Source organism: Chaetura pelagica, unplaced genomic scaffold (assembly GCF_000747805.2).
Source record: "Chaetura pelagica isolate M959 unplaced genomic scaffold, ChaPel_1.0 scaffold453, whole genome shotgun sequence".
Classification (NCBI taxonomy): Eukaryota; Metazoa; Chordata; class Aves; order Apodiformes; family Apodidae; genus Chaetura; species Chaetura pelagica.
Genome location: NW_009952879.1, coordinates 2,275,231 through 2,302,091, shown reverse-complemented (window position 1 = coordinate 2,302,091; position 26,861 = coordinate 2,275,231). Strand labels below are relative to the sequence as shown.

The following is a 26,861-nucleotide window of genomic DNA, read 5'->3' as shown; positions in this document are numbered from 1 at the left end:
TCGTTTGCACTAATAAGCACAGATGGGAATGTGAAGCCCTCACAGTATTAGTCTGTTGGTGAACATTAGCTCCCTGTGCTTTAAAAACTTGAACCTTCACAAAATGCTGATGAGTTATTCCAGTGAGGTTCTGAATATTGAAAACATTGTAATAATGAAGAAAAAAGTTGCTCTAAAGATATGTTAGGTACTAAGAGTCTTTACCTCTCTTTGCATTGTAAAAAACAGATGACAGCAACAAAATCAGCTTGAGGACAGGCATGAGCTGCAACTCAGCCTGGCCCAGGGGCTGGGGGTAGGAGTAGCTGGGCTGAGTTCTGCCCTCATCTCCAAAGAAAAAACAGTAACACACAGTTCTAGTGCGAGTACAAAGCTGCAGTTCTTTCAAACAGCTCTGCTCCTACCATGAAGAGTGGGCTGTAACTTAACCACTGCACAACTGGCCTTCAACCCTGGCAAGGGAAATGATACATGTTGGAGCAAGATATGACAGGGAGACACTGATCTGTGTGACTAACAAAGGGGACAAACTCTGCCCTGGGTAGAGCTCCTGTTTCAAGTCTCACAGCTCAGAGAGGAGTTTAAAGTGCAGAGACGTGGAAGAGAGTATCATATGTGCAGCACTTGCTAAGTGCTCTGATAGCACCAATCTGATAGCACCAAACCTGATAGCACCACAAAAGTAAGACAGGAAGCATTACAATACAGTGAGTAAAATCCTGACCCTTCCTGAAGGTGATGGAAGTCTCAGCCTCACGGCTTCAACAAGCTCAAGGTTACACTTCGAATGTCTTGTATCCCCGACTACTGTTGATTCAAAAGGCTACATTAACCTCAGATGTATACAAAAGCCAAAAGAGACAGGAAACACCTGTTCTGCTCTTCACTCCATCCTTTACACAAGAATTGTTCCAAATCCTGTTTTTGGACCAACCTTATCCGGTTTCGTCCCCTTATCTGATTGACTTCTAAAAACTGGAAGGAGATTAGGCCAAGCAATCCCTCAGTAAGCTGTGCTGGATGAAATGATTTCTGGCTTCTCCCATCTCATATAAATGGTTCTTGCTTAACAATAACTACCTACTGCTGTTAATATGCCTCTATTTCACTAAGCTCAGAGAAAAGTTAGGCTTTATAAAAGAAACTCTATTATTCTGGGGAAAAGAGAGAGAGGATTGTTTTTTAAAATTAGAAATAAGAGCAGTCTTGATTAGTTGCTCTAAAAACTATGACTTGGAATGTTGGATGTAATTGTACTGAGTTTTCTGCAGGAATTTCAGAGATGTCCATCCTCTGCTATCAGTTTTCACAAGCTTATAGAGCAAATCCTCTCTTTAAATTAAGCCTTTCATTTACGTGTATCCCTCCAAGTCCACTCCATGGTGGGATAACTGTTGGAAATTGAAAACATCAGATGAAAGCCAAGATTAAAAGATTAAAAGTAATGTCTCTACCTTTGCTGAATCATTGTGCCAGAGGCCTTACTCCACAGAGGTACCCATAACCTTAGTCAATGTAATCACTTTGCAACTCTTGTCCTTTTCTTTAATGGTAGCAAGCCATCCAGTGGCTGGTGATTTAATATATTAAAGTAAAAAGCACTAATGAAAAGTGTAAGGATGTCAAAATATGATAAAATGATTGGCTCCTTGAGATGAATCTTTGTTTGTTGGGGTTTTTTTGTGTTGGTTTGTTTTTTTTTTAAGGTGGATGAGTGAATTACTTCGGTATCCAGTCTGTAGAATTAGTTTCAAGTCTTATTAGGTATACAATCCACCACGTTGTAGCAACTCATGAAGTTCCAGTACTCAGACCTACTAGTCCGTGATTTACATACAAATAGCTGTAATACTCTAAGAAGTAGCACAGGTTCATTAACTCTTCTGCTGCATCTTGTTTGCATAAAAGTCTCTGCATGTCTGGCAACAGCGCTGATACCACCGCATGTCTTGGCACAGATTCTTCTCCCGGATCACCCTGCAGTACACTGTCCACTGGTCGCCTGTGCACTTGTAGGTGAGAGCAGCTTTGGACAAGAAAAGAAAGGAGAAACTAGCAGATTAGCCAGAGAACAGCACTGCAGGCCTGATCAAATCGGCTGCACACGAGGGAGGAAGGGGCCAGTCTCTCTGCCAGCCCTGCAGAGCAGGGGATGTTCTTGCTGCTGAAACACCAGCCTCTTGGAAGCACCTGCTGCAAGGGTGCAGCTGGACGTGACCAGGGAGCACAAGCCTCCTCACCTTCTACCTGTTTTGTCTCAGTGACAAATAGGCCTAGGTGAACAAAACCTCTGAAGCATCAGCCTGGACTTAAGCATGAAGACAGCACCACAGCCAATGTGCTCCCAGGGAGAGTGATTTGCCAAGGAAGAGGGGTGGTCAACGTCCCCTCAGTGGAAAACATTTTGGCAGAGGAGCAAAACCACACTTGAAGGATGTAAAAAGAAATTAATATGAAGTAAAAGAATACTTCTTAGTGAAGGAAAAACAGTAGGACAATTGGCTGTTGGGAGGGGGGGAATGGATGGCAGAAACACAGACTGACAAAGGGCTGAAAGCAGCACAAAGACACTGTTGCTGGATCTGTTGACAATATCATGAAAGGGTGACATGTGCTTTTATAAAAAAGTGATGGTAGCAAAACCGGACATTTGATAAAAATTCACACATACATTGAGTGCTTTTTATGGTGTGTCACTTATAAATTGCATGTAGCTTTCTTACAAATGCTGTGATTAGAAAATCTTCTAAACAAATATTGTGGCCTCTGAGGTTGGGGAAAAACCTTCTAATTAAAGAAGATTAAAAGGTGCTGACCCAGCAGCATCTTGAGTCCCCTGTTCCTCATCTCTGCTGGATTAAATCAGGAAAGACTCTTATCCTGTACTTAGCTCTGAGTCTCAGTGCCAAGCACTAGAAAACAATGGCAGCAAAACTGGTAGGAATGTTTATCACTGGAGCTTTGTTCAGTTGAACAAGAAGCAAAAGTTTGATAGAATCTGATGAAATGAAGTTGCACTGTCTAGAAAAAAAAAGCAACATGAAGCCAATTATAAAACCTTATTGTGAGAAAAAAATCTGACTGGAAATGATCATCCTGAACAGGGTAGAGGAGGGTAGAGCTATTGCTGAGTCTGCCAGCAGCAGACAGGCTTTTGGAGGGGGTTAGATCTGCAGCATTCCCCACTAGTTATGGTTTCAACCAGGCACAGAAAATGTGATGCAGCTGAATAAATCACCTATCTTGCAAGAATGTCTGAGACAGACCTTATGAGTCAGCAATGAGATTTTACATAATAGAAGGACACTGAACCGCGAACAAGGCTAGGGCTCTAACATTTCAGAGGTTCAAGGTCCATCACAGGTTGTGAAGTCAGACTGGAAGGACCGTGAGCAAGTGACATAGATCAGGTGCCAGAGGGACAGAATAAACCCCCTCTGAATGTGTCTTCACTGAGGGACACTGGACACTGAAGTAAAAGCCATGTGAGATGAACTCCACACTTAGGACAAAAAACATTCTGGAGGGGGGAGAAGGCAGTCTGGGTTTTGTAAACTACTGGAATTTTTTCCTCTATAATTTTTCTGGTGAGGTTTCCATTGCAGAAAACAGAAAACTTTGTTTTGAGATAATCTAATGAGAAGTGTTTCTAAGCAGGAAGAGCAAAACACTCAAGGAGATATCTTTCTGCTAATATCAAATATCATTGTTTCTGGCCCTGGTGATTCCAAGCCTGGTTTAGAAACAAAAGCATCCCAAATTACTTGCAGATTACTTTCAGCAGGGACTTGAGCCTCCACAGTCTTTGAAACATGTAAGCTTTTATTGCTTTGCCCTAAAATGTGAGTTAGGATGGATTTCTTGTCTCATCAGTGTATCAAGGGCTTACTTCTCTAACGAAATGTTTTCCTTTCACTATGCTCTTAGTGCTAAAATATCTGGAAGTACTCTCATATGTTCTCAAACAAAAAAGGTTAGAAGCTCCTCAGGATGACTGCACTTGCAAGAATAAAATTTCCCATATTCTTTTAAACATCTGTTAAACTTTGGGAAACAGATTTCAGCTCAGAAGCTTTAAGGCCAGTCTTAGTTTAAGTGTTACTTAATACTAGACAGTGATATTAGAAAATAGTCCTCTATTACTTACCAGCTCTGCCTTTTCCTGTGCATTAGAGGCTTCTGAGCCTACAAGACTAGCTCTGCTGAGAGGGTGGAGGCTGTTCTTTCTGGAAAGCTCTCAGCAGCATTGTTTACAACTCAAGCCTCTTGTACTGCAAAGTAACAGGAGGCAGGGACGAGGCTGTGTCAGTGTAGCTGATGGTTCAGTTTAGCTTCATCTTACTGGTGATGTGTGAAATGTAAAGACACCAGCTTGGTTCTTGGGGCTGTGGCTGAACGAACATCACCAGCTTGGTTCTTGGGGCTGTGGCTGAACACACAGGGCTGAAGTTTGGAAATTGTATTTCTATCCTCTTATCTGAGTAAATATAATGTGGAAAACCATGGATTCCCACAATTTTGTATTAACAGAAGCATTCTTAACTAAGGCCATTTCTTAAATACAGTGTTAAGGTGTTTGGGAAACAGGAAGCTTATCACCTGTTCTCATCTCAGCAGGGTACACAGGGGATGCAGGGAGGGAGAGAAGAAGGACAGTGACAGAAAATGAAAGGATTCACAGAAAGAGGCCAGATGCTCTCTTGCCTCCCTGGGCAAATTATTAATTAAATAACATTCTTGTGGCAACACATGAAAAGGAAAAAAAACAAACCAATAGTGATGCTCTACTTGTCAAGGTCATGTACTTTTCTGGGGGCATGGATGAATAAATTATCATACTTTACACCCACTGAAGGAAAAGCAGAGTGTGGTGGTGTTTGTGATGGAGAAAGATATGTCTGTCAACTACCTCACCTCTGTGATCAGTCAATCAAAGACCCACCGTCTGTGTGCTCCTGTTGGTTCCTCAGGTCTATCCACTGTTGAGGGCTTGAGCTTGGGCAAAGTTTGAGGCAGGAACTGATGGAAAAGAGAGGACCTATCCACTCTAGACCTTTAGTCTGGAGTCTGACTGGGGGCCCTCTCCTAATTTCTGGCCCTGACCCATCCTCTGAAGCTTTTATCACACTGAGCACAGTGGGACCCTGGGCTTTGGTCCTTAGCAGGTGGCATCCTCCCCCCGACACCCCTCACTCACCAAGTCTGGGTGAGGTAATTGTGTTGACATTTATCTTCTCATTGCAGACCTCTTGGTGGCACTGCCTGTAGGCTGCTGGCTTGGACAGGACAGGGCACTCACTGCCGTGGCGCCCGGTGACTTTGTGCATACACTGGACCACGCGTGACTGGAGACCCTTCCCACAGGTTGAGGAGCACTGGAGGAGAGAAGACAATGAGACATGGTCCAAGCAGAATAGCTTCCAAATCACATACACCAGAAAAATCCCTGCTGGAGCTGAAAAGTGCAGCAGACTGGCAGCTCATGATGATCTGAAGACGAACAACAGGGGCATCATGTCAGCCAGGGGCCCTTCCTACAGCTGTTGCATTTGTCCATGACAATCTCACAGCTTCAGGGAGTGCTGTGAGCAGAGGAACTGTCCTGGCACAGGAAAGGAAGCTGTTGTCTTTCTGTCTGGACTTGATCTGAGTCCATCTACACTGACTGTCTCTGTGGATGCCCATGAGGTTCAAGCAGGCAGAGATGCAATTCCCTCCACCAGTCACAAAGAGGCAAAGCTGGAAAACATGTACTGCTCAATGATGGACAGGCAGCTTTCACTTTCTTCCCCACGAGGGACCCAATGGTACTGGTTGTCTTGGTGTAAACATCCTCTACAAGACTTGGACGGCCTATCAAGGCTTCTTTCACAGACTGCCTAGAACTGATATAAAAGATGACAGCAGAGGCAGACAGCTCCTACTGCATGCCCAGACCTCTGGAGAAGCTCTGTTCCAGTATATGGGAGAACACAGGTACTTGTGTTCTCACTCTCATCTATCCCTGCTAACTATCTGGCACTTGTCAGTCCTCCTGGGAGCAATAGCAAATTTTACTCCATGAGTTTTGGTTTCTATTAACCAGGAGGCCCAGCCTGTTTATATGCTCTCTTTGCTGTCATACAATTGGAGTCCCCACCTTCTCCCTCTCTCTTCCTCTGGCCCAGCCACTTGTGATTTATAATGTCCTACCTGCACACGGTTCAATTTTAATAAAGCAAACACCATGAGCACAGTGAGGTACACCAGGTAGAGTTAATAAAATAACCTTGTCTTTAAAATAATGAAACAATGGGTTGCAGGACTTTGGTAAGATTGCTGTTTCTGCTAAAGCCACACACAAGCAAATGATGGAGGAGAGGATGAGGTGGGGGAAAACACAGGAGATCTAATTAGGATGATGTAAAAAAGATCATATTTTCTGTCCTCTACTGTTTCTGAACAAAGTCAGGAGAATGGAGCTCTCTCCCTCAAACACCATCAGCTCAGAGTGGTGCTCCTTAGAAATGGCATGCCAAACATTGGAGCTCAAAAGATGACCATCATTGAACTGAAGTCCAAGTACAAATGACGTGTATTTGTATTAGTTTTTCTCTTAATTCCCCCCCTATATTCCACTTGCTCTTTAGTTCTATTCCTTCTCCCAGTGCTTTTCTCTAGGACTGAATGTCTCCATTTGGAATACTCTCTGGCTCACGTCCCTTCTGGATTTTACCCTTAAGCCATCCTGGTGTGCAGCTTACTTTTGTTTCCAACTATGCAGGCCCCTCCAGGACCTGATCATTGTATTCTGAAGGTAGCAGTTGTGCTATATTAAAATTTTACATGTATTCTGGAACAACTTCTTTTTTTTTTTTTTAAATAATAATTTTTTCCCCCCTTTTCATGCTCCTTATTTCAGTTTAGGGTCAATGCACTAGTTCATGACAGATGTTCTTTTGCACTTGGATTTTCAAATGCTACATTTACATCAAGACTTGGTCACTGTGTATTAATACCTCAACAATGGTTATGGTATTTAGGACTATGCTGCATGAGCCCTTCCCTTGCATGCCCTACAGTGAGGTATTCCAAAAAGCAATCATCAGAGATTCTTAATTAAAACCCCTTCATAACTTGAGTCCCTGCAGTGAGATCTAGGCATTTCCTTAGTCTTGGGTTCCCTTCTGCTCTTCCCCAGCAGTGGGTGCCCTCAATGAGTTCTCCCAGTCTGGGAGCCAGTCAGGCGTGGCCACTACATTTGGGTTGAAAGTGAACATTTTTTATCCAGATAAATGCAACTATTAGGCTCTTCCACTTGACTAGTCAATATGCAACCTCAGGAGAATGGAGCTCTCTCCCTCAAACACCATCAGCTCAGAGTGGTGCTCCTTAGAAATGGCATGCCAAACATTGGAGCTCAAAAGATGACCATCATTGAACTGAAGTCCAAGTACAAATGACGTGTATTTGTATTAGTTTTTCTCTTAATTCCCCCCCTATATTCCACTTGCTCTTTAGTTCTATTCCTTCTCCCAGTGCTTTTCTCTAGGACTGAATGTCTCCATTTGGAATACTCTCTGGCTCACGTCCCTTCTGGACTTTACCCTTAAGCCATCCTGGTGTGCAGCTTACTTTTGTTTCCAACTATGCAGGCCCCTCCAGGACCTGATCATTGTATTCTGAAGGTAGCAGTTGTGCTATATTAAAATTTTACATGTATTCTGGAACAACTTCTTTTTTTTAAATAATAATTTTTTCCCCCTTTTTCATGCTCCTTATTTCAGTTTAGGGTCAATGCACTAGTTCATGACAGATGTTCTTTTGCACTTGGATTTTCAAATGCTACATTTACATCAAGACTTGGTCACTGTGTATTAATACCTCAACAATGGTTATGGTATTTAGGACTATGCTGCATGAGCCCTTCCCTTGCATGCCCTACAGTGAGGTATTCCAAAAAGCAATCATCAGAGATTCTTAATTAAAACCCCTTCATAACTTGAGTCCCTGCAGTGAGATCTAGGCATTTCCTTAGTCTTGGGTTTCCTTCTGCTCTTCCCCAGCAGTGGGTGCCCTCAATGAGTTCTACCAGTCTGGGAGCCAGTCAGGCGTGGCCACTACATTTGGGTTGAAAGTGAACATTTTTTATCCAGATAAATGCAACTATTAGGCTCTTCCACTTGACTAGTCAATATGCAACCTCTGATCCTTGGGATTCAATGGCATTTCTAGCCTTCAGAGTGTTTTACTTTAATCTTAATCCTCTCAAAACTCTTTGCAAGGGGAGTGAGTTGCACATCCATTTTACAAACAGGATAGCTGCTACCACACAGGGATAAAACAACCTGGCCAGGCCATAGGATTCCTGCACATGATTAGAATCTAGTGAGTCTGAAACCCCTGTCTCTGGCTTTTAGGCTCCCCCCTGTGCTCACAAATGCTCTTAGCAGAGGCAGGGGAAGGAAAAAAAAAAAAGAGAAGGAAAGAAAGAATTTCTGTCATAAGGTGAATAAGGTTTTCAGGTATCAACACACAAACACTCACCTACCTTTGTGTTCCTGTCTCTGCACTTATTAAAGCAGCAAGGAGGGCAAGCAAGGAAACTTTTTCCACAGACACTGCCAACTCCAATCCTTAGACAAATAACAGCAGAGTTTTTGCCCGAAGCAGTTTTATTCCTTCTCCTGGGAGACTGGGATCATCACCTATGCTATGCAATTAGTTTTTCACAGCCAGGAAGACAGATTTTAACATCTTTCTTGAACTCTTTTGGGCTTGGCAGCTAAAGGAAGGTTGGACATCTGGCTTATTTTAAGATGAAATTTTCAACTCTGTACTTGGATACTCTCTTTCCCAGGAATTTCAATAGGAAATAGGAATAGATACAAAATACATACAAAGGGGGAATTGTTACTCATGCTGCACTATGAAAATAGGACATCATTATAAGAGGCATAAAAACCAAACTCCAACTGAACAGCAAATTCCCATAAATACCTTCCCTCCTACTCTGGACAGCTAAATGTATCTCTATGGTCTCTCCATTCCCAAATATTTATGGAACAAGTAAGCATATCCACAGAACAATTTTCAGGGCTAGATTCACCCTGTGCCCTCTAATATGAGACTCTCAGGCACAGGTTATGAGGAGCCAGAATAAAGAAAGGTGGGGTGGCCTTCTTAAAAACAGAGAAGGCCCCAGGCAGCCAACAGCTGCCAGAGAGTGTGCCCTGGGCTGCAGGGGCAAAAGTATCATTACAGCCCAGCTCCTGATCCAGGCTCTGCAGAACTGGGACAGTTCCACCATACAGAACACTGGGAAGCTCCAGTGCTGCACAGTGTAACTGCATAGATCATGTTGTAATGCTGCTGATGGACACTGGGCTTTGTGGGGAAATACTGAGTTCTGACACTGCTGTTAGCAAACAGACTCTGAAAACTGGAAAAAGCCTTTACAAGCATTGATGCAGCTCTCGAGATACACACGTGGTTTGATGTCATGAGGGAGCAAAGTGACGTGTGAACATGGAAGGTCAGTTCTGGAAGCTGTGTGGATCTCTGCCTCACACCTGAGCTGCTACCCAAGTGCTGAGAGAAAATCCACAAGCAACTTGCCTGCTCCAGCAAGCTGGGGTTCAGACAAGCGTTGAATGGAAAAGCTGCTGTCAAACAAAGAAGTGGATTTTTTTCCTTCAACCAGGCATTGACAGTGATATCAGTATCAGAAACATGCACATACAAAATTTGTGTAGTTTAATCATAATGCACTAAACTGACAAAATAGCCATTGAGAACTGGAAATCCATACACATGCAAAGCTCAAAGGACTGTTCAGCACTGTAAAAAAGAGGTGGTTAATGAGCAATTACAAAAAGTGAACCTAATGAAAGCCCTTGTAACTCCCAGTTCAAACACTGCTTGAGAAGGCAAAAGTAATACAAAAATGCCTCCATTCACATTCTTTGGCAGTCACATTCAAGCCAGTGGGGATATCCAGAAGGAAATCAACTCACAAATTGTCAAGGCAGCAGCTGCATTCATCAGCTTAAAGATTTACTCACCAAACAATTCCAACCTTAAAACCAAGCTATGATTTTTCAACTGGAATGCTATTTCCACCTTAGGATACTGATATGAAAGCTTGAAATCTACCAAAGGTGCTGACAGATGTCTAATTGCTTTGAAAGCAAATGCCTCAGGAGAATATCAGGTATTAAAATAGAATGAATTTATAGTAAATGCTGAGATCTGTCAGTGACTTCATCAAGTCCTGATCTACAAAAGATAGCCAGAGAGAGAGAGAGAAGAGTGAGAATGAATGAAGCCAGGGCAGGGCTGCTCTTGGGCAGCTTGAAGGCTGCATAAGAGACCAGTCCAAAGAATCCCTGTGTTGAGGCTTAATGGGGACAGAAAAAAAGTACTGATCTACCACCAGAGAGGAGAGGCTGTGATCCATTCAGGACTGGATGGGATAATGAGGCACTGCTTATGCCTCAGCTGAGAGCTGCTGGCTTGGCAGGGACACATTCAGGCCATGTGTCACCCTTAGAAATGTCACTTTTCAAACTTCTAAGAGATGCTCATCTATTTTGCAAAAGTCTTGCTTTTTCTAGCAGGTCCCTTCAGCCAATCCTGACCACACTCCAATATTTAGAAGGCTGATATGCTAGAGGGAGATACAGATCAAGTTGACTGTCATAACTAAGCTGAAGGCAAGGCTTTTTTTTTTTTTTTAATTCATCAGTCTGCAGTCATCTGATGTTTAATGATACTGGTTTGTTCCCCATTTGATGAAAGTTGCTGAAGCCAAGGATAACACTATGGCTAAAGCTCCAATATTCAAGACAGAGTCATGCTTTACTGACTTCAGAGTTCAAGTATTTCAATGCGTTAGGATAGGGTCGAGTGTTTTTCCCCCCAGGAGTATTATTTCTTGCCTCTATGAAAGTCAGAAAGCAAGACAAGCTCATATTAATAAACACTGAAACATGGCATCTGAGATGAATGACAAATGTCCTGCAATTGCTCCATTCCTGAGACCTTAACAGCATACATGTGTGTGCTCTGGAAGCCAGTGCTCCACAAACCTTAGCATCAGGCTTTTTCTGAGTCTCACTGATCTGAAGTCTATCATTCCAGCTGCAGAGCAGCACACAATTTGCTTTCATAAACACCAGGTCAACTTTCACCATGGCATCATGCTAAAGAAAGAAATTTCTGTCTTTGCACTGATAAGATCTAATTTGCCCAGAGCAAACTGCAAGCTGTTTTTCAAGCTTCCTTGTTCTTTTCTGCCTTCTTTCTTTCTTTCTTTCTTTCTTTCTTTTTCTTTCTTTCTTTCTTTCTTTCTTTCTTTCTTTCTTTCTTTCTTTCTTTCTTTCTTTCTTTCTTTCTTTCTTTCTTTCTTTCTTTCTTTCTTTCTTTCTTTCTTTCTTTCTTTCTTTCTTTCTTTCTTTCTTTCTTTCTTTCTTTCTTTCTTTCTTTCTTTCTTTCTTTCTTTCTTTCTTTCTTTCTTTCTTTCTTTCTTTCTTTCTTTCTTTCTTTCTTTCTTTCTTTCTTTCTTTCTTTCTTTCTTTCTTTCTTTCTTTCTTTCTTTCTTTCTTTCTTCTTTTTTTTTTTTTTTTTCTTTTTGAACCCCAGATCTGTAAGGAGAACATATCTGGTCTTGCTTACAACCATCTTTCATTTGGAAACTTTTCTGAAATGACTGATTTGTTTAATTTAGCCAAGAAAAAAATGCATACCCTTCTGACTCAGTATGGGAAGAAACAATAAATTAGAGCAGAAAATGCTCATGGCTGATGTGACAGTATCTTAGAAGGAGAGAAGCAATATTTGCAAAGTGCCTGCAGCTGTGCTTGTGAACTGCATGACCTCAAGGAACAAGACCTGACCAGTATATCCACCACATCTCACTGCATAATTAAGCTTGACTTTGCTGTTCTGAAAAGTTCCATTGTGCACAGAGAGTTCAGAGATTAAGAACTGAATGCATGAATATTCTGGGTAGTGACACTGCCCCTAAGCTCTTGTACAATGCAGCCCAGGTGGATGGTAATGAGGAAGAGTCATTTAATTAATTATACCAATTAGGCAGGATTTAATTCTCACAATCAAAGTAGATTTCAAGAACATGATCAGGCAGAGATGTGAAATGACTTACCTAGAGGGTTCCATATTCTATCACCTACAGCACATGTGCAATGTTTTGATTTGTGGCAGGTACAAAGTGGAAATACTCCACAGCTTATTCCATCTGAAAAACTGCAAGGAAATACTACAAACTCCTCTTGCAGATGTTAGCCTGAAAGGGCATCTTGGGAACTGAAGCTCCACTGAATACATATTTCAGTTATTAATCAGTTAATTATCAATGCTACCTACAGGCCATTTATTAAAAACAGTAATTAAACTAAGGACTCCATTAGGATTACTTCACTTCAGCAAGAGACTGCTCATCTCTGTCATCTCAGTCCTGTCTGAGCATTCTCTAGACAAGGAGCTACTCAGCTTTGAAATGTATGATGCTGAACTAACACTGGTTTAATCTCCTTGCACAGTGAAAGGAACAGCAGCGGGCTGATACTAATTGCTCTTCAAAGATGTTTTAGAAAATTGTCACCTTAATGCCTCAGTAGTCATTATAAATGTCAAAAGGCTACTGGAAAGACTGCAAAATTATAGCCACCCTGCTAGTGATGCATATTGTATGGTGTAAGGATTCAATGGGCAAAAACCTCTTCAGATGAGCAGCACAAACTTTAAATTGTGAACTAGCTACTGTTCTTATTTTTAAAAATAGGATCCTAGACATTCTAATCTCTCAGAGTAACTCAGAGAAAATGAATGCCAATATTTAAACAGGCTTGTCTTTCATGTTTTCTTCTTTTTCACATTAAAAAAAAAGGAGTAAAATAGTTGTGATGGAATTCCATTTCCAATCCACTGATCTTGGTGGGAGGCTTTAATTCTCCATCAAAAAGAAAAAAACCAAACCCACTCAATGAACTAGGCTTTTAAATAAAAAAATATCAAAAAGGAAAAGTTATTCTTCCAATTAATAGGATGACTGGAGGCTGTATTGGAACATGAGGCAGTAACACTGTGACAGAACATGCTCCACTTCAAACAAAACACTGATGAATATGGTCTTCTTGCAGCATATTCTCCTTTACTAAGCAACCATCAAAATGATTTGTACGATGGATGTTCCCAGAAACTCCAGCAGAGATGAGCTGTGAAAATTATTGTGCAAACAAGGAGCAGTCACTGCCTCAAAGGCATGAGCAGGACTGGGTTTCTGTAGCTCACGGGCCCCAGGGGGAATGGCTTGGCCAGCCAGCATTGTAGTCAGCATCTCCTCACTTGCCATGTCTTGGTTCCCAATTACAGCTGCATCGACTGGGACTGGCAGTTAGCACAAGTCTAGATAGAGGCTCCACCTTGGGTTAGTGCCTTTACACATTATTTACACCTCTGACCACAGCTAAATACATTTCACAGATGTGGGGACAGAGAATCAAAGAGCAGCCAGCTCTGTTAAGTGCTCTTTGCAGTCAAGAGACAGAGATCAACACTTCAAAAGGCAATTAAGCCTTTACTAAGGGAAGAAGATACAACTACTACCTGGAACTGCCTGTCTCACACTGACTGTAATAGGAGCCTAAGAGCTATCTCAGACAGGGCACCTGCCTGTCAGGTGGCTGGGACCGTGTGTGCACTCCGTTGAGTGATGGACCCATGGCCACACAGAAGCCTGTAGTTAATATGAGCTGAGTGCCTATGAACTTTCCTTTCTTTCCTAAAATGCCTCTTGCCAGTGCAGGTATGAAAACTACATTTCTAAGTTTGTCCACAACAGAGCCACCATTTCTACCTGATGATACAAGGGAGTAGAAGGGCCTTGGGCTGGGCTTTAAGCAGCTCAAGGTGACAGATTTGTGAAATGGCTGCAAGAACATGGAGATGTCTCCCCTTCTGAGGCTTTTACTTCCATAATCCACATCTTTTTCTCAGGATCCTTGCTCTGGATGTAGGATGGTTCATTTTTCTGTTACCTAGGTTTGTGGAATAAAATCATAAAAGGAACAGAGAAGCCTCCAGCACACCCTGCACTGACAGTGAAAGCAACAAAACAATAACCAGTAGCCTTGGAGCTCTGTCACACGTAAACTGCAAACCACATACTAGAATTCTTCGTTTTATGCTGAAATTCTTAACTCACTGAAGTCATTTGGAGTCAGCTATTAATTTTGGTTGGTCAGTGTTTTGGTCTAAAGTATTATAAACAAAATTAATTTCACTGCAGCTGAAGAGAGGAGTGGCTTCTGCTTTGTAAAACAAAACCTAGATTTCTCTCACAGAAATCTATTTTATTCCATGCATTTCCTCAGATGAGGTTAAACTAAAGGTAGTGGCTTTAGCTCATTACAACTCAAAAGTCACCACTCTACTTCAGGAATGCAGAGAAATGGCTTTCCATCTTCCTTCCTAAAGGGCTGCATGAAATTATTACCAGGATACTGGCAACAACTTTCCCAAATTGAGGAGTGCTCCTGGCTGATATAACCAATTTTGGGCCATTTGCTCTCATCCTCTGTAGCAGGGGATATTTCAAGATTAGCTGTTGGCAAGAAAAGCTGTGGTTTGCACATCGTTGATCACACTCCAGAGGAACAAACCGTGGGGAACCACAACTAGCAGTACAACTTAGAGCAGTCCATGGGGCAGTAGCTTAGTGTAGGACACTCTGATGTTCTGGCTCCTGGTCATACCTAGGACCAGAGAAGCAGAGGGTTTGAATACTAAAGCTTGTTGGGTCCTCTCCTGTCAAATCCAGCTCTATCACCTTCTGGAGAACAACTGATTTGCATCAGTGAGGCCTGCAGACAATCTTCCAACATCAGTTCCAGCTATAGTGAAGAATGTGCATGAGCAGCCATAAATCATGAAGTTGTTTGCAGAGCCAAAGTGAGGGGCAGGAAAGGGTCTGTCAGCTGTGATGTGTGACTGCAGTTCTAAGTGACCATCCCTCCTGCAGAGTTTTCTCTCAATTCAAGAAGAAAAGTTATTTTCTCTGGGGTAGAAGAAGATTAACTTAGTTATGACCTTTATGAAGAATTAGCAAGTTGTCCATAGTTTATCATAAACAGATGGTGGGTCGAGCCATGAAATTGTAATGAATGTTAGAACAAAGGACAGTTTGCTTCTATATTTGCAACAGCTTTGAATATACCTCTCTAACCCCAGCTGTCCTTGATTTGCTCTTCTTATCATGTAATGTGAATTAATCATTAAAAGTGAGGCATACAGTAGATTTTATTGATGTTCCCAAATATTTGGAACTCAGAACACATGCCTTCCTGGCACTGGAAGATTGTAGAATATTTTTTGGCAAAAAACCTCAAACCCCAAAAACCAATCCCAACATGTATTTTGGTGTACTGCAAGGCAACGGGTTTTATCTCTTAGGGAATACAATCTGCTGTAATCTTGCCAAAACAATTAATTTGCAATTACAAAATCCTTGTTACCACCCACTGTGATGAATGACTGCTGATGCAGTACAAAACACCTCAATGCCTGGCACAAAACCAGTATTTTTCTTATAGGAAATTAGATTTTTCCCCCTCCCTATTGTTAATTTTTCTCCTGGGATGAGAACCCATAGCCAGCATTTCACAGGCTGAGCAAAATACTGTAAAGAAATTGGCAACTATTAATATTCAGGGAGGGCAGGTGGCTATAGGTAATTTTTCAGATGTGCTTTATCACTAGTGACACTATTTGGCAGAAAGAATATTGTTTAACATCACACTTTGCCAAACTGATCCTTACTAGTGCTTTCCAGTTTCTGGACTGTACAATCCTTCTGAATCCAGTGAAAGTTGTGCCAGGTGGTTATACGAGATGTGAAGTGGTAGAAAAAGATTTCTCCTCTGTTTTGTCTCCTATTTGAAGCCCAGCTTGACATGTCATATATTTTTCTGTTTTCACCTAACACCATGAACCTGTGATGGTTCCTACCCAAGAGCCAAAGATCTTGCACAGTCAGATCCTGATCTGCATGGCATTGGCATAAGCCTGCATTAACTTAAGTGGTTGAATTAATCTGGATTTACACTAATGTAAGGGAGACTGATATCTGACCCACTGTGCTGAGTAAGATCCTTGGCTTGTGGCCAATGGGTTGTAGGGAAGAATGAAAGACAGTTGCCCTGGATTTGCATTGGGTTATCCGATTAATAGAGGCCTCAGCATTTACAGAGCATCTACTGTAACTGCAAAGAAAAAATATGGCAAAGCCAATATATTACAAAGCTTCTATGTATCTTTCTTCTTCAAAAAATCTTTTCATTGGGCTATGTAATATAATAAGTTAATGAGCTAAATTGTTGCCTGAGGGACAGAAGTTGCATGTTTAAACTCCTACCCAGAAGTTTCAGAAAGCTGAAAATGCACCATTATGAAAGTCAGCACTAATGATGGAGCTCGTGTATCTTGCTTGTAATTCTACCCTCCTTGACATAATACCAGTTGAAAGGAGAACAGTAAAAAAAAAACCACAACAAAAAACCCCAAAAAACCTGGGAACCCTGAACCATTCTGTGCTATTGGCTTGAAACAAAACACTTCAGTCACAGGATGGAAGTAGAGTATGTCGAGGCATATAAAATAATGAAACAAGTAAAACTGGAAATGACGACAAATCCATAAAAATCTTGTGGCGAATTGCTCCTGCTATATAGTCTTGCCTCTTCAGTTATTCCTTGGCAGAGTCCAAAAGCCAACTGGAGAAAAGGAACTAAAAAAATACAGCTTTGGCCTGTCCATTTGCACCTGAGTGCTTTCCCTGCTATGATATTGCCAGAGGAGAAGGGGAGCGAGCCGAGGACACAGGGGGAGGGAGCTGTGGGTAACTGAAAAGCAGCACCCAGGGTGACAATGAATTGTTGTCACCACCACAGCCAGCCAATCCATCAAGCCCACATCTCCCTGCAGCAGGCCAGCAGGCCCTCCCCATCATTTGGGACACACGATTTCCACCTTGGGAGTCCCAGCAGGCTTCAGCACAGGGCTGGAGCCTGGTGGCAGATCCCTCCAAGCAGCAGGCGAGCAGACCAGCCTCGGGCTGTGTGTCCTGCCAACCTTCCTGGAGAGCCACAGACATAAAGACACATTCTGGTCACTGCCTGCATTCTTCACAGGAATGTAATCCTTGACATAAAGTTTGTCAGTAAAATGCAATTCATCCTGAAAGAATGAACTACTGTCTTGCTCAAGCATCAAGAGGCACATTTCCAACAGCCCAGGAGTCTGAGGCAAGTGTTGGGAAACTGAGCAACCTGTATTTGTTCTTTTGACTAGCACAACTACAACAAAAATGTACAAACGTTTCCAGTGCTAGAACATTTAACAGCTCAGATTTCAAACAGGGAGGAACTATTTCAAAGCAGAAAGAGTGTATGAGATGTTTGTTTCTATAACTGAACGGAAACTGGATGTGGAATTTCCTTTTGGAAGAAATGACTGAATGGGAGATTGCCTGGATTCCCATTTGTATATTGCATCATATATAAAAAAGGATGATATAATGAACTGCAATTCTGAAGAATCCAGGCAACAGTTAAAAAAGTATTTCAGGTTAACACCTTCAGTGGGTCTCTCGCCGTGCACCCTGTCTTTCTAGGAGGTTCAAAGATGCTCAGGCCAGGAACAGTTTGTTTACCTAACTTATAATACCAATGCTGTGTTTGTGTTAAATGCTAAAAATAATAATGTCACTTTAAAGAGAAGTTGCAGCAATGCAGTGAATTTGGAAGTTTAATAACAGTGGCAATGGGAGTTACACATGGTTACTCGTAACAGAATGATACTGTCTTTAGAACTAGAGTAGACAGTCTGTTCATCTCCAGCACTGGACTAACAATGGTAGCTTCAAAGGCATAAAAAATAACTTTACAAACTTGGCCCTAGGTCTTTGTAAAGCAAAATAGATATATCAGTTTCTCATGCAAGATCTGAAATATTCTGCAAATACTTGGAGAATACGCAAGACTGGTTGCTAAGTCTGCTCATACAGCTCCAAATGCCTTTCACAGGTATAAAATGTGCAGTAAAGACCTTCTGCTAATAACCCTGACAAAAAAAAAAGGAACATTTCTCTTCTTCAGAGTGTGAACAGGCAATGGCTGCAGAGCTGTTACCAAGGTCAGTGGACAAGGTAGGTGCAGGTTAAGACCAGCACAGTCATGCCTCCAGCCCTCACCTTTTCTACACAAAGTGGATTCAGGGTCTGAGAACATAAAACCAGAATTTGCCTGGTGTAGATTTGGAGCTTTTACAGCTGCCCCCTCTTGCCCTTTCTGAATGCAACAGGATCTAAGACCTTACATGGGATAACCATCGCTGTAAGACACCAAGTGAGTTACTCATATAGGGCTGGGAACAACTCAGGGAAGTGGTTTGTCTTCTCATGGATACCGTCCATGCAGTCTATAAATATTCCAATAATAATATAAAAATAACAGTCTGCCATTACCACCCAAAGAGCCTGTTCTATTTACAAGTTGTATCTGGATTCAACTTTCTAAATGAGGTTTTGCCTCTTTCTTACATGACTTCCTGGTATCTTCAAATTATCTTGGTTTGGGAAATTAAGGATCGGAGGCCAAGTCACCATGCAAGTTCTTTGCACATAAAGCATCAAAACTCCTTAATTTAATCTGTGATAATTACCACTCTTAGTTAAATCTTGCTTCCCTGATGATCATTAACAATAAATGTCAAATGCTTAATGCATTAATTGCAAAAAGTTGTTGCTTGATCTGAGATCAGTTTGTATGAACAGCAAAAGTTTCCATCTCAGTCAGCACAAAACTCTTTCACAGCAATTTTTACTGCACCAGCAACAAATGTTTTACAATGGAATCTACCCTGGAAGTATAATTTTCAAGAGTTCACTATAATCTAAGTGCTGCAGACTTTGTGTTTCTCCTTAAAGGAGAAACTGGTTTAAGCTGGATAAGACCAAAGAGGAGCTCTGATAGCTGTAAGGGCTCTCCCCCTAAGTACAAGCCCTGCATTAAAGCTTCTGGATCCTCCTGATGAAAATCCTCTGCTCAGGATTCGCAAAGAATTTAATTCCACACCAAACATTTCAGCCATCTGGGTTTCTGGGACAATACATTTTCTTCAAAGAATTTTATCTACCCTTTTCTAGCAATCCAGTGGTGCCTTTTGTTTAACCCTCTACTCAGAGAATAAGAATCTGATTGTGTGATCTAAGTGTCCAGTCAGAATGAACCAATATGTCTAGAATTTTCAATGCTCATTATAAACTAAATCTAAGTCCAAGAACATCCTGCTGGACTCACACAGGGTGAAATTCCTGGGAAGCAGAGAGCTGGCACAAGCTCTCTGCAGACAGAAGCAGGCCATAAATGCAGCACATAAGCTTTTGTGCCCCTCTGCACAGGGAGGATCCTGATCCTGAGTTAAGAATTGCAAATAACAAGTGGTTTTGCCCTGATCCTGTCCTGGTCACATGCAGACACTAAATCCATCAACACTACTATTTACTGTGAGCAATGTATAACTGCAGCCTCTCTAGCAGTGAGCCAATATCTTTATCAGATTGGACCCATTTGTACAATACTGAACTTTCAATCCATCTCACGAGTGAATACACAATTATTTCATATCCCTCCCTATAAAGAGAATCCGGGTCAATTTGCATGCCAAAATGTTTTACAGTTCCACAAATAAATAAATAATGTTATTTCACCTGCTAACACAGAGGAACTGTTTGCTTTGGCCAGCTTGCACAGACTCTGTGTGCCAGGTTATGAATAAAATAATGTTCAACGCTCTAAACATTCTGTGATACAAATTTCTGGCTCAGCATAAATACAGACCTTTTGTATGTGGCAAGTTCTTAATGCATCCTCCAGCACTGACACCATTAAATTAATGTATCTATGAGGGAGTCTATCTATAAATATCTGTAGTTCCTAATAAAGTAAAAAAAACCCCAACATGCAATTGCAGATAAGACAGTTTGCCCACCATAGGCCTCTATTTCACTGGTTTTTCCTTGCTGGAGTTTGGATTTTTGGAAAGCAAAATGCAACTACTGTATCCCAGTGGTTTCTGCACATGCCAGACATTCCAGAACACAAAGTAGGCTTTCTGTTTACAGAAGTGTACACTTACAAATGTAAGATAAAACCAATCTGGAATATAATATTCCTGGGAAATTGTAGTTCTTTATGCAAACATGAAGTCAGTAATGTAAAGGATGCTTTAGGTACAGCACTGGCAAAGGCTGTTTTCCACACTGCCAAGCCTCCTTCCCAAGCAAGACTACCTGTTACTTTAAGACCAGAATGCAAATACAGAGCAGACTCTGCTCTGGTTTAGTCCACTGCATTTAGGAATTACTTCCACTGATGTCACTGGAGAAACTAAGTTCAGACAGGCCCAAGTGAAGGTGAAATCCAGCCCTGAGGAAGAGACTGATGGTTTTAGCTCTGCCTTTAATCTCATGGCTTTCCTTCATTTCAAGTGGCTGGAATAAAACTAGGACTAGACTATAGTGAGTAGGTCTCAAATGAGCATGAAGTGCAGCTGCACAGCTTTAGTCTTGCACCTTTGGCAACTAAACAGTGAACTGACAGACTCTGCAGCAGGATCACCTGAGGCAGAGGACCAGAGCACAGCTGTGGATGCTCTCAGTGACCCTCTGGTTCTGTGAGAATCTGCCAGAGCTTCCCCACATTTCCTCTCAGCCAGAATCATTCAGTCTGCTGTTTGAAATATGGAAAGCAGTTTCAGCATCATTTATAAAGTAGTTTATTGACACCATTGATCCCCCTGTGGTGGGAATCTTGTGCAGGTTTTACCTTTGGATGGTTAAGCTGTCAATTAATACTAACTTCTATCCTATTTGGAATACACGTCTCTAACACTTGCTGGCTCATATTCATAAGACCATGTAGCAATGTTTGGATTATAAATGGCATAAGGGGAAAGTGTAAATCCCAGCAAAAACTCCAATCAAAACCAGTTAAACCCTCCCTTTCCAAATATTAAACCTGCAAATGAACATGGAGAGCACACAGAAGCAAAGCACCCTGAACATCTTGGCACTTGGAAAGAAATGACCATGTTACCTTAGACCAATCGCCTGTTTTCCATTCGTAACAGCCTGTGTGATCCTCACACTCTTCCTCCTCTCTTGGCCTGGTGGCTGCATCACATTTTCCTTGAGAATTTGTGCACGTCACTGTTCTTTTCTGAATCCCCTTGCCACAGTCTGCTGAGCACTGCAAAACAACAGGTTTTCTCTTACATGGTGCCTAGAAATGATAACTGGTTTTATGAACACAGAGGGAAATGAATAACCCAAAGATTTTCTCCCAATGATCTAAACTGCTTTCAAACATATAAAAAATAATTTGAAAAATGTGATATCTGCTCGTGAAATATTTTACTTGTGAAAAATGGCAACTCTGAAAATCATCCTTCTTTGAAAAGTATCAGCTGGCATTTTGCTAGAATCTTGTATTTAAGAGCTCATCATTCATTATGAAAAAGGACACACTAAGATTTACAACACAGAACTGCCATATCCCTTGATGTATCATGGGAGCAAGATTATGGTGATAAATGCCTTTTGAAATCACAGCAGCACGAGAACACTGTTACAAATCCATTTCTGCAATACAGTTTGTACCATGGCAAAGTCACAGTTCTCACACGTGTTCTCATGTGAAACACACACATGACCTTCACTCTGTTTTACCACATCCTCATTACTGTGTTAGTTCCAAAGAACTTCACAGGCACCAAGGGGATAGCTCAGGAGAGGCGTTACACAGTGAGCCACAGTGTTGTGATCAGCTTCCAGCCTTGGCCAGCCAGCTGCCCACAGACATCAGCAGGGGTGAAAAGCAGGCTTCTCAACACCAAAGGCATGAGCAGGGACTGTCTGAAGTCCTCTGAAAAAGCAGCAGGCTACCAGAGCTGCTAGGATCAGTTGCTGAAGGAAGACTTGATTGAAGCATTTGGGCACTTTAACACCCAGGTGAGTAAGCACAAAGTCTCCACAAATGCTTTTGTGCCTGGGCACTATGGAGGCAGCTTCTAAAGACCAGGGATTATCTGGTCACCCATTTTGTTGTCCTTGCCAGTGGTTGGCTGGAAATTCTGTTTTCCTCAAAAATTTCTCTTGATCCCATTGACCGTATTAGGACACTCGTAGGAACTGAAACAGAGAACTTCTGTTGCAAATGACCAGTTTTGTAACAGAATAACAGGTCGGCTGATGCTGCCACAGCCATCTGAGTGCATGATGCCACTACACAACAGCATAGCTGTTCTCTCTGCTCCTCATTTTCATGCCACTGCAGTGGTTAAGAGTGAGAAATTTTCTTGAAGAGCCACTGGGGACAGGTGGGTGGAAAAATGATGTATGTACCAACTGAGATAAAAACTAACCTCCTCTAGCATGTCAAGTTCTCCCCTTCAGGGGATCAGCATGGAAAAGACAGTTGATTTGACACTGAATAAATAGTGAAGATATGAGATATTCTGTGAGGTCTTTTGAACATATTCCAAGAAGCTTCTCCATCCAGGGGGTCTATGCTGGAAACAAGCATCAGCTTGATATAAATTACATCAAATGGACAAATCTCAGCATGCCTGTCTAACCATCTTAAAAATACAATCCAGGCAGTTCTGACCTGCTGGCCTTGTTAAGGACATGAATGACAAGCGTTTATGAGCTGGCAAGCAAACAGACATGCCTTTAAATACTTCAGAGCACTACAAAGTGACTTCTTTAAAATCTGGGAAACCTTCCACTTAATTTACTATGTGCTGCTCATGGCGTGACCTCCTTACGGATGTAACATCTTTGTAACAAGCACAATTGTGCAGTTTCGCTAGATAGGGGGATGAATTCTTCCAGGCTTTGCAGAATTCCAGAAACTGCTTTGCTGCACTCCTCAGAGTGCCAGACTTGCCAGAGACCTCAGGCTGGAGCTCTCTAAATGGTACCTTAAAGTCATGAATCTGCCCCAAGTCGGATAGGCTTTCCCAAATTATGTCTAATTTTCCTCGGTCCTCAGGGTTGCACTCGTTCATCTCCAACTACAGAGCACAATATATAAAATCTTTCAAATGGTCCAATTTACTCAAAGTAAATCAAACTGAAGTGGGAGTATTTATCACAGTAGGAGAAATCTCTAGGTGGATTTTACAAGCAAGTCTGGGAAAAACACCAACTGTTTGTTCTTCCCACAAGCTTTTAAGTCATTCACAGATTAATACTGCATATACTTTCCTAGACAAAACAGCATTTGCAAAAGGTTTCCAACAGATCTTTGGTGGTCGCATATAAATCACCCTCTTTAAGAGGTTTTTTTTCTTTCTTCAAGTCTTCTGTCTACATGAAGGATTTCTTAACATATAGATTTTATAGAGATTCCACAACAGAGCAGTGTACTAAATAATATGTGCAGTCCCTGAGTGTCCAGCTGAAATCATCAGGTCTTGCCTCATTAACAAATTACTTAGGCAAATCCCACAAGATTTTGCAAAGGAGCAACACAACTTTGCAGTTGAGATACAGCTCCTTTATTTGAAGGAAGTCCATATTTTTTTATACTCTAGTTCCCTAACAGTAGAAACATTTACCTTTTTCTGACAGTCTCTATTTTTGTCATTAAAAATGTGTTGAGAGTAATTGGTCCAAAACAATCTTAAGTGTTTGGCAATAAAAGGGGAACTTAATTTTTTCCACAGTGAAGACTGTATTGGAATTTGCTTTGAAAACACACATTTTTGATTGGGGACCAGACATCAACATGGTTAACAGTTTTTTGTTGTATAACCAAAAAGTTCAAAACCATACATGAGAAAATAGATTTACAAAATGATGCCACTACTGTGCTATTTAGTCCACCACATCAGATTAAAATGTTAGGGATTAAAGTGATTGCCAATGAAGAAAGACCTAGGCATGGGAAGTGTTCAAACTGGCAGAGCATCAAATGTGTCCTGGAGTCAACTTTGCTATGTAACAGCAGAAATGTGCCAGAGCAAGAATTAATTTAAAATCACAAATGGACAATTACAGACACAAAAAATTAAACAAAGGAAAAGCAAACCAGTTAACCAGTTATTGGAAAACTTGCCTAAAATACTATGCATTTGCAAATTATTTATGTGGTCACAAACATGGAAGATTACCACTCTGGGAAAAGTCTTCTGTAATTTCATTTACTCCATTTCATAAAAGGAGAGAGAAGTACCTAGATTGTTAACAAAACGCCCCATGTCAAAAGCCCCCATGTAAAACAGGTAGGAACTGCACCATAAGAATAGTCTCAGCTATAGACAGTTCAGCTGCTTCTGCTGTAAGAAATAAAGAGGGCATAATCTGGAAGGGTTGCTTCTGACACTCACAAAACACCTATCAGACCAATTTTTAAAACTTTGGTGTGTTTCTCCACATCTTTTAAAATTAAAGAACTCAGAAAGAAAATGGCTCCCATGTATCAGTGAGCAGGTACCAGGTCCTACTGAAAGGAAACGTGGCTCTCACTTGGCTGTCACCTCACTTGCCAAACCAAGATTTCCTGTGCAAAAGGTGGACAATGGAATCATATTCTCTTTGCTAAGAGACACTGTTCCTCAGTGCAAGATCCTTGTACCCTGCACACATGTGGCTTTTAAGCACACTTCTAAGCATGAGATTTTGCAAAAGCTTTTTGACAGTGCTCTAAACAGGAGCTCACTGTTTCGAAATGGAGATGAGTAACAAGGGAAGATCCTTCCCACAGAAATGATTGTTGCTGTGTCCTGTAACACAGCCAGTCTGGAATGAGACAGGTAGAGCTGTAAGCACTGCACCAAGACTGAAAGGAACTTCTCCTTCAGATGATCCTAGCAGATACGGTATCAAAACTAAGATGGACAACCTGTTAGGGCTGTTACTCACAAAGCACAGACAAGTTGTCCTGCCTTGGCTGAGTCCTGGCTGTGAATTGTAGGCAGTCTCTCAGCTCACTCTGTTGCTAAACAAAATGCAGACTGACTAAACCACACATCATTTATATCTGAAATACATTTAGAATATCTGAGAATAATTTCTTAACTCTGTAACTATGTGGAGGTGCACCTTTTACACAAGTATAACCAGCTTTTCCATGTTCCTGGAATTACACAAAAGAAGCCTGGACAAGGCCCAAAGACTGAACATTCTCTGTACATGCAAATGCTTGATAAATCTGGTATTTGTTTCATACTGCATTTAAATGGAACCAGAAGCTCTGATCAGTCAAATGTTTTTCCTTGCTGGTCAGAGTTTTCAGATGGAAAAATATAGTTATTCTAGCATGATATGTAAATCCTGCCTTAATGACTCATCTGGTATGGAATACAAACCTCAGTTCCAAACTGGTCAGCTCAACAAAATGACAGTCCTACCCAGTGCTCCAGTACTGTGAGGCACTTGACTGTGAGAACATGCTTGATCTTGAGCATGAAGCTGGATTAGGGCCAGCTGTGTGTAGTCTGGCTGCTTTCTTGAATCAAGATCCTACCTTTGACCACTCTGATGCTTCCCAGATAGAAAGGCAGTCCCGTCCTTCACAGCTTTGTACAGTAGCTGGTTTGTTGCCAAGGCAGTAAAGGTCTCTGGTGTTAACGTAGGTGCCATTTTGCAACTGATAAACACAAGTCACCTCCCGGTGCTGGACACCTTTCTCACAGGTAGCAGAGCAGGGACTCCAATGGCCAGTCACCCACCTGGGAAGGAGCCAGAGAAGGAATGTTAAAAAAATGGTGGGATAACACATTATGCTTAAAAAGAGTGAGAAATAGGCAATTCTTCCTAGATGTGTGGGTTCTTCCCTGGTGCTCTATTGCTGTCACACTGAGATCACCTGATCACTGCTGGGAGCTGAAGTGTGACACCAAGCCCCTCATGGCCTTCCCACATCCAGGACCAGAGTCAGCTTCTTTAATCCTACATGATACAACCTCAAAGTGCACAAGTCCTCTACATCCCAGACTATCAGAATACAAAGGCATGTCCTGCCACACTTTTAGTTCACCCTCTCACAGCCACTGATGAGATTTCACTTTTCATACTTGGGCTTCCAGGATGTTTAATTGGAATCTCATCTATTTGAAGTTCATTGTATTAGAAGCCTCAAAAATGGAGAATAACTGGCCATGTTTATTCTTAGAAAATCTGAATTGCATTTAACTGCCAAGGCTCAAGAAGTACGTAAGGAGATAATATTTTCTCTGTAGAAAGGATCCTACAGTGCTGTTTCAAAGCTTCCATAGCTCGCATAGATTTGCCCTATCCCAGTCTGGATGGGGGCCGGGGAGGGGGGTACTTCCCTATACCCATCATTTCTTGGAGCCTTTGGGTTTCATTTACTTTGTAAGCACCTTTCAGCTGCCATTTCCTTCCCCTTTGATCAAAGTGTGCCGGGAACAAATACATGGCCCTTTTTTTTTTTGGGTTGTTTCACTTTGTTATGTCTTTAAAGGCTCTCTGGCAACCACCCAGCACAACGTTGTGAGGTGTTTGGGTTCCTCCAATGTAAGGAACATGCTGCTGCTGAGAGCAGTCTCTGGCTCTGGGCATACAAGGGAAATGAGGCAACCTCATCCTGCTGTCTTCCAAGGCCAACTGAAAGGCTCCCACTGCCTCCAGCAAGTGCTGGAAGCACCACTGCGGTTAGAGCTGGGCTACAAGGCAGTGAATAAAATGTCTAAGAAGAATCTGAATGAAGAGGCATGTAGGGAGGAATGCTTTTTTTGTTCCTGAAGACAAGCAGCATCGATCTTTACACTTC

General features: G+C 41.7%; 1 protein-coding gene across 1 annotated transcript in view; it reads right to left on the bottom strand.

The window, feature by feature from the left end:
- Positions 1–1,550: 1,550 nt before the first annotated feature.
- Positions 1,551–26,861, bottom strand: part of ADAMTS17 (ADAM metallopeptidase with thrombospondin type 1 motif, 17) — a 169,856-nt gene continuing 144,545 nt past the window's right edge. The window contains exons 19-22 of the mRNA XM_009995309.1: positions 25,593–25,797; positions 21,156–21,308; positions 5,198–5,375; positions 1,551–2,026 (exon numbers count right to left, since the gene is read on the bottom strand). Coding sequence (XP_009993611.1) covers positions 1,875–2,026; positions 5,198–5,375; positions 21,156–21,308; positions 25,593–25,797 — 688 coding nt within the window. The 3' untranslated portion in view covers positions 1,551–1,874. The remainder of the gene's footprint in view (positions 2,027–5,197; positions 5,376–21,155; positions 21,309–25,592; positions 25,798–26,861) is intronic.